This window comes from Cricetulus griseus, assembly GCF_003668045.3.
Source record: "Cricetulus griseus strain 17A/GY chromosome 1 unlocalized genomic scaffold, alternate assembly CriGri-PICRH-1.0 chr1_1, whole genome shotgun sequence".
Taxonomy (NCBI): Eukaryota; Metazoa; Chordata; class Mammalia; order Rodentia; family Cricetidae; genus Cricetulus; species Cricetulus griseus.
The window spans coordinates 196,012,989-196,021,160 of NW_023276807.1; the positions used below are offsets into that span (position 1 = coordinate 196,012,989).

An 8,172-nucleotide genomic window follows, 5' to 3' on the forward strand; every position below is an offset into this window, starting at 1 on the left:
ATTCTGTATTTCGCCTCATTTGAAAGACTCTGTGTTTCACCTCATTTGAATAACCCTGTATAGCGCCTCATATACATTGACCAATGGGAATAGCTCTGTATAATGCCTCATTAGAATTATCCAATAGAATCCCTGCTCCTAGCTTGCGCCTTTTTCCTATATAAGGACCCCTTTTCCCTTGGCTCGGGGCGCTTAGCCACACAGAAGCTAAGTCGCCCGGGTACCCGTATCTCCAATAAAGCCTCTTGTTTTTTTGCATCCAGTTCGTGGCCTCGCTGATTCCTGGGTGTGTGGGTCTCCCTCTACGAAAGTATCCCTTCGGGGTCTTTCATTTGGGGGCTCGGTCCGGGATCGAGACCCGCCCAGGGACCACCGACCCACGTCTGGGAGGTAAGTGTTGTGCGGATCCGCTGTTTTGTCTTGTCTGGTCTGAGTCTGTCTTGTGAATTGCGCTTGCGTTTGTAGTATACAGCTGTGTACATTTGTAGGCGGATCCGAGGAGGGACTGACGGGTCCGAACTCCCGACCGCGGCTCCAGGAGACGTCCTGGTAGCGTTTGAAGCCCTCAGGAAGAGGGATTTGTATTTTGAACTTGGGAAGCCCTCAGGGTGAGAGATTTGTACTTTGAACTTAGATCTATGACTGGACATTTTCCCAGTCTCTTTGGAGAAGGCCCTCGGCTTGAGGGATTTGCAATCTTTACTGGGGACGAGGAAGGAGGGCCCCCTTCCTCGACTCTCTCTCAATTCCTTCTGTCGACTCTCTGTCGAAACCGCGCTGCGAAAGTCTGTTCTGTGTTATTCGGTCTTTGTCTTGTAGCTGTCATTTGTGCCCTCCTAAGCCTAGAAACTATGGGGCAAACTGTCACCACTCCTTTGTCCCTAACACTCTCCCACTGGAAAGATGTACAGGAATATGCTCATAACCAATCTGTTAATGTGCGTAAACGCAAATGGATTACTCTTTGTTCTTCAGAATGGCCGACCTTTGATGTAGGCTGGCCGCGAGATGGTACCTTTAACCCCCAGACTATATTCCAGATAAAAGAGAAGATTATGGATCCTGGACCACACGGGCATCCCGATCAAGTGGCTTATATCGTCACTTGGGAGGCTTTGGTTCAGGACCCCCCTCCCTGGGTACGTCCTTTCTTACATCCCAAGGGCCCCTCTCTCCTTCCCCCCTCTAACCGCTCCAACCGACCCATTCCTTCGGCCCCTACACCTCCCACTCCTTTGATTCCTCCCAACCCCCCTTCCCATTCCAACCTTTACCCTACCGTGGTGAAAGACACTAAGGCTAAAGAAAAGAAGACACCTAAGGTACTCCCTCCGGGAGAAGACCAGTTGGTTGATCTATTAACGGAGGAGCCCCCGCCATATCCGCCACTGCCGCCCCCACCAGAGGCAGAAGCGGACTCCGCCGCTGCCTTGGCGGAAGCGGCCCCTGACCCTTCACCAATGGCTTATCGACTAAGAGGTCGTAGGGAGCAGCCCGTTCCAGATTCAACCACTCTGCCCCTCCGAACTGGGCTGAACGGCCAACCTCAGTATTGGCCATTCTCAGCATCGGACCTCTATAACTGGAAAAATAATAATCCTTCTTTTTCTGCAGACCCCGTGAGGCTGACATCTCTCATAGAGTCGGTACTCACGACTCACCAACCCACCTGGGATGATTGTCAGCAGCTTTTGCAGGTCCTTTTAACCTCGGAAGAGAAACAGCGCGTGCTACTAGAAGCACGAAAAAATGTCCCAGGAGTAAACGGGCAGCCCACCCAGCTGCCCAATGAAATTGATGCGGCTTGCCCTCTTGAAAGACCTGAATGGGATTTTACCACCGAAGCAGGTAGGACCCACCTGCGTCTCTATCGCCAGTTGCTGGTAGCGGGACTCCGGGGGGCAGGACGCAGACCCACTAATTTGGCCCAGGTGAAGCAGATAATACAGGGTGCGGAGGAATCACCTGCCGCTTTTCTAGAGAGATTGAAAGAAGCGTACAGGATGTATACTCCCTATAATCCGGAAGATCCAGGTCAGGCCACCAACGTTTCTATGTCCTTTATTTGGCAATCAGCCCCGGACATAAGAAACAAGCTTCAAAGGCTAGAAAATCTACAGGGATATACACTCCAAGATTTGTTGAAGGAAGCAGAACGTATTTTTAATAAGAGGGAAACACAGACAGAAAGAGAAGAACGTTGGAGGAAGGAAACTCAGGAGAGAGAGGAAAGACTAAGACAGGAAGCTGAGGAAAAAGAGGTTGCGAGAGACCGTAAGCGGAATAAAGAAATGAGCAGGTTATTGGCCACAGTAGTGACAGGCCAGAGACAGAATAGACAGAGGGATGACAGAAGGGGGCCCCACCTGGACAGGGACCAATGTGCTTACTGTAAAGAAAAAGGACATTGGGCAAGAGAATGCCCTAAGAACCCCCGGGCCAAGCTTCCACCGCCAAGGGTTTCTGACCTCCTGAACCTAGAAGATTAGAGGAGTCGGGGCCAGGAGCCCCCCCCTGAGCCCAGGATAACACTGCAAGTCGGGGGGCATCCGGTCACCTTCCTAGTCGATACAGGGGCACAACATTCCGTTCTGAATCGGTCACCCGGACCCCTGAGTCACCGGACTGCATGGGTACAGGGAGCTACAGGCGGAAAGCAGTACCATTGGACTACAAATCATTCTTTCCTCCATGTGCCAGATTGCCCCTACCCCTTACTAGGACGGGACCTATTGACCAAATTAAAAGCTCAAATACACTTTGAGAGGTCAGAAGTCAAAGTCACAGGGCCAGAGGGAATTCCCCTTACCATCTTGACAATGTCCATAGAAGATGAATATAGACTCCATGAAAAGAGGACTAATTCGAACAATCAGGAAACCCTTGATCACTGGCTTGCGGAATTTCCCCAAGCCTGGGCTGAAACAGGAGGAATGGGCCTTGCCATTAACCAGGCCCCAATTATAGTAACCTTAAAAGCTGCCATCCTTCCTGCATCCGTCAGACAGTATCCAATGCCTAAAGAAGCCCGAGAAGGAATTCGGCCACATATTAAAAGGTTACTTGAACAAGGGATTCTGGTGCCCTGTAAATCTCCTTGGAATACACCCTTGCTACCCGTTAGGAAGCCGGGAACTAATGACTACCGGCCAGTGCAGGACCTGAGAGAAGTCAATAAAAGGATAGAGGACATACACCCTACTGTCCCCAACCCTTACAATTTGCTGAGTGGATTGCCACCTAACTATACCTGGTACACAGTCTTAGATCTTAAAGACGCTTTCTTCTGCCTCCGCCTGCATCCCACCAGCCAGCCTATATTTGCCTTTGAATGGCAGGATGCGGCCCTTGGAATCTCTGGGCAGCTGACTTGGACTAGGCTACCTCAAGGGTTTAAGAACAGCCCTACCCTTTTTGATGAAGCTTTACATCAGGACCTGGCAGAATTCCGGGTTAGGTACCCCGCTCTAATCCTCTTACAATATGTAGATGACATTCTCCTGGCAGCCAAAACCAAAGGGGAATGCAAGGAAGGCACTCAAGCCCTCCTCCAGACTCTTGGGAGCCTAGGGTACCGGGCATCCGCCAAGAAGGCCCAGATATGTCAGAAACAGGTGACCTATTTAGGATACAAGATAAAGGATGGACGTCGATGGCTAACGGAAGCCCGTATGCGAGCCATCTTAGACATTCCCACCCCACAAAATCCCTGCCAACTGAGAGAATTCTTGGGAACGGCAGGCTTCTGCCACCTATGGATCCCTGGGTTTGCCGAAATGGCGGCTCCCCTCTACCCCCTCACTCGGCCAGGGGTTGCTTTTAAATGGGAAGAGCCCCAAAAGAAAGCCTTCACCGACATCAAAAAGGCTCTCCTTGAATCACCAGCCCTGGGTCTACCGGACTTAGCTAAGCCATTTGAACTTTTTATAGATGAGAAGGAGGGCTATGCTAAGGGAGTCCTCACCCAAAAACTGGGGCCTTGGAGAAGGCCCACTGCATACCTCTCCAAGAAATTGGATCCTGTGGCATCGGGATGGCCACCCTGCCTTCGAATGATTGCTGCTATAGCCCTGCTGGTAAAAGATTCTCACAAGCTAACCTTGGGGCAGCCTTTGACCATACATGCCCCTCATGCAGTAGAGGCAGTCATCAGACAGCCTCCAGACAGATGGCTTACTAATGCCCGAATGACTCATTACCAGACTATGCTGTTAGACAAAGACCGGGTCCACTTCGGGCCTTTGGTGACTCTGAACCCAGCCACCCTGCTCCCCCTCCCTGGGGAGCCTGAGGCTCATGATTGCTTACAGGTATTGGCCGAGGCCCATGGAGCGAGATCCGATCTGACTGACCAGCCTCTACCTAGCCCGGACCACATCTGGTTCACGGATGGAAGCAGCTTTTTGCATCAAGGAGAACGAAAGGGGGGCGCGGCAGTCACCACAGAGAATCAGGTCGTCTGGGCCCAGGCACTCCCCCCTGGAACTTCCGCACAGAGGGCAGAACTCATAGCACTCACGCAGGCTCTAAAATTGGCAGAAGGTAAGAGGCTCACCGTGTATACAGACAGTCGTTATGCCTTCGCCACTGCCCATATACATGGAGAAATTTACAGACGGAGGGGGCTGCTTACCTCCGAAGGGAAAGACATTAAAAATAAGGAGGAAATCCTCGCTCTCTTAAGGGCTCTTCATCTGCCCGCTGCCTTAAGTATCATACATTGCCCTGGACACCAAAAAGGGGATTCTTTCGAAGCAAGGGGCAATCGAAGGGCAGACTTGGCTGCCCGAGAGGCGGCCCTGACCACAGACACCACTAACCTCCTGGCTCTAGAGCCCACCAACGACCATCCCTTCCCCTCATGGGACTATGAACAAAGAGACATCCAAACCCTAGAGAAATTGGGAGCCGCAAAGGAACCAAACGGGGATTGGACTTATGAAGGAAAGACTGTCATCCCCTACCGGGTAACCAAGTACCTAGTGACATTTTTACATAAGATGACACATCTGAGCTCCAAGAAGATGCGGGAGCTCCTCGAACGAGAAGAGGAATTCAATTTCCTTTTGGGGAAGAACGATATTCTAAAACAGGTAACTGAGCAATGTGATGCGTGCGCCCGAGTCAACGCATCCAGACTGAAGCTTCCTCCTGGGAACCGGGTCAGAGGCTACCGGCCCGGAACACATTGGGAGATAGATTTCACTGAGATTAAACCAGGTAAATATGGATACAAATATCTATTAGTTTTTGTAGACACCTTTTCAGGATGGGTTGAAGCCTTCCCTACTAAACATGAAACAGCCAAGATCGTTACTAAGAAATTGCTTGAAGAAATCTTTCCCCGTTATGGGATGCCTCAGGTATTGGGAACAGACAATGGGCCCGCCTTCGTCTCCCAGGTAAGTCAGTCAGTGGCCACCTTGTTGGGGATTGATTGGAAATTACATTGTGCTTATAGACCCCAAAGTTCAGGACAGGTAGAAAGGATGAATAGAACAATCAAGGAGACTTTAACAAAATTGTCGCTTGCAACTGGCACTAGAGACTGGGTCCTCCTACTCCCCCTAGCACTCTACCGCGCTCGTAATACCCCTGGACCACATGGGCTCACACCCTTTGAGATCCTGTATGGAGTACCTACTCCTATCATTAACTTTCTTGATCAAGATGTCTCAGATTTTGCTAACTCCCCTTCTCTCCAAGCTCATTTACAGGCCCTCCAACTAGTACAACGGGAGGTCTGGAAACCCCTTGCTCAAGCTTATAAAGACCAGAGGGACCATCCCACCATCCCCCATTCCTACCAGATCGGGGACACTGTTTGGGTCCGGCGTCACCAGGCCAAGAACCTTGAACCCCGCTGGAAGGGACCCTACATCGTTTTGCTTACCACTCCCACCGCACTCAAGGTAGACGGCATTGCAGCTTGGATACATGCTTCACATGTAAAGCCAGCCCGACCCACCGATTCAGCCACTGCATCAGAATGGACCGCACACCGCACTCAAAATCCTTTAAAGATAAGACTCTCTCGTACACCCTCCTGTTGATTGGTTGTCTGTTTACCCCCCATGTAGCAACTAACCCCCACAGGGTTTATAATATCACCTGGAAAATAGCCAATCTAGGGACCGGGGAAATAGCCAACCTCAGCACTTATATAGGGACTCTACATGATGGGTTCCCTCCTCTCTATGTCGACCTATGTGACTTAGTAGGGTCTGATTGGGATCCCTCTGACCAGGAACCATTCCCAGGGTATGGATGCCACCACCCTGGGGGAAGGATAGGAACAAGAAGCAAGGATTTTTATGTTTGCCCCGGCCATAAACCAACTCATGGCTGCGGGGGGCCGCAGGAAGGGTACTGTGCAAGATGGGGATGTGAAACCACAGGGGAGGCTTACTGGAAACCCTCTTCCTCTTGGGATTTCATCACTCTCAAACGGAGGGAGATCCCAGGGTACGCAGGGAAAGGACCATGGAGATGTGGGCAAAGAGCCTGCGGACCTTGTTATGATAGTGCCGGAGGGGGAGGTTTTCAAGGCGCCACCCCCGGAGGAAAATGCAACCCTCTCATCCTAAGGTTCACAGATGCTGGAAAAAGAACTACTTGGGATAGTCCTAAGGTCTGGGGACTCAGGCTGCACCGAGCAGGGAAAGATCCGGTGACTTTATTCTCCCTGTACAGACAAATTACTCCCCTAAGCCAACAATCAGTTGGGCCAAACATAGTAATAGCGGACCAGAGATCCCCAACCCATTTTCAAGTCCCTAAACCCCCTACCGTTCCTAAAGCTATCACTCCTACACCAGGTGCTGTCACCTTCTCCCCCACCCCAGATGCCCTAAACATCGAGATAACCAGAGACCCTCCAGGTACCAGAGATAGATTATTACAATTAATCCAAGGAGTTTACCAAGCCTTAAATTTTTCAGACCCCAACAAGACTCAGGAATGCTGGTTATGCCTAGTTTCCCGGCCCCCATATTATGAAGGCGTGGCAATACTGGGCAACTACTCCAACCAGACCTCAGCACCTACCAGTTGCGGAGCTGCTATGCAGCACAAGCTCACAATATCTGAGGTCTCAGGAAAGGGGCTATGCATAGGCAGGATTCCTTCCTCACATCAAGAATTATGTAACCAAGTAGAGCCATTATCTCAGGACAGCCGATACCTTGTTGCCCCTTATGGAACTTATTGGGCTTGCAGTACTGGGTTGACTCCCTGTGTCTCTACCACTGTTCTCAACACCACCATTGACTTTTGTATATTGATAGAACTTTGGCCCAAAGTCACATACCACCAACCTGAATATGTTTACAGCGTACTAGAGAAATCAACCCGATATAAGAGGGAGCCAATATCCTTTACCGTGGCCCTATTATTAGGAGGAATAACAGTGGGGGGCATAGCAGCCGGCATAGGGACCGGAACCGTTGCCCTACAGGGAATTAATCATTTTAAGCTTCTACAACAAGCCATGCACACGGATATCCAGGTCCTAGAAGAGTCAGTCAGTGCACTCGAGAAATCCTTAACATCACTCTCTGAGGTGGTCCTGCAAAACAGACGGGGATTAGATTTATTATTTTTACAGGAAGGGGGGCTATGTGCTGCCCTCAAGGAAGAATGCTGCTTTTATGCAGATCATACAGGAATAGTTAGGGATAGCATGGCCAAACTTAGGGAGAGGCTAAAACAGAGGCAACAGCTATTTGAGTCTCAACAAGGATGGTTCGAGGGATGGTTCGCTAAATCCCCCTGGTTGACTACCCTTATATCCACGCTCATGGGACCTCTGGTTATTCTATTTTTGATCCTCATATTTGGTCCCTGCATTCTGAACAAACTGACTCAATTCATCAGAGAACGACTATCTGTTGTACAGGCCTTAGTCTTAACTCAACAATATCATCAGCTAAAGCAAATAGATCCAGAGTATCTAGAGACCTCTGAATGAAAGATTCCATTCAGTTACAAGAGAAATGGGGGAATGAAAGACCCCTGTCCCTTAGCCCTTTCTTTCTCAAGTTTGTCTCCTCTTCCTCCTGTCGGCGGCTTCCCCGATCCCCACCCCCGGTGGCCTTTCCCCGCCCGGCCCGAGAACAAGCACCAGGTGGGCCAGCCCGAGAACGAGCACCGGGTGGGCTGGCACGAGAACAA

At 50.5% G+C, this 8,172-nt stretch overlaps 1 protein-coding gene across 1 annotated transcript; it reads left to right on the forward strand.

Annotated features, from left to right (window-relative positions):
- The first annotated feature begins 396 nt into the window (after positions 1–396).
- On the forward strand, positions 397–6,053 carry LOC118239699. Its single transcript, XM_035453078.1, has 2 exons — positions 397–1,848; positions 5,707–6,053. The coding sequence occupies exons 1-2, from the start codon at positions 639–641 to the stop codon at positions 6,051–6,053; spliced, it is 1,557 nt and encodes a 518-aa protein (XP_035308969.1). The 5' UTR covers positions 397–638.
- Positions 6,054–8,172: the final 2,119 nt, after the last annotated feature.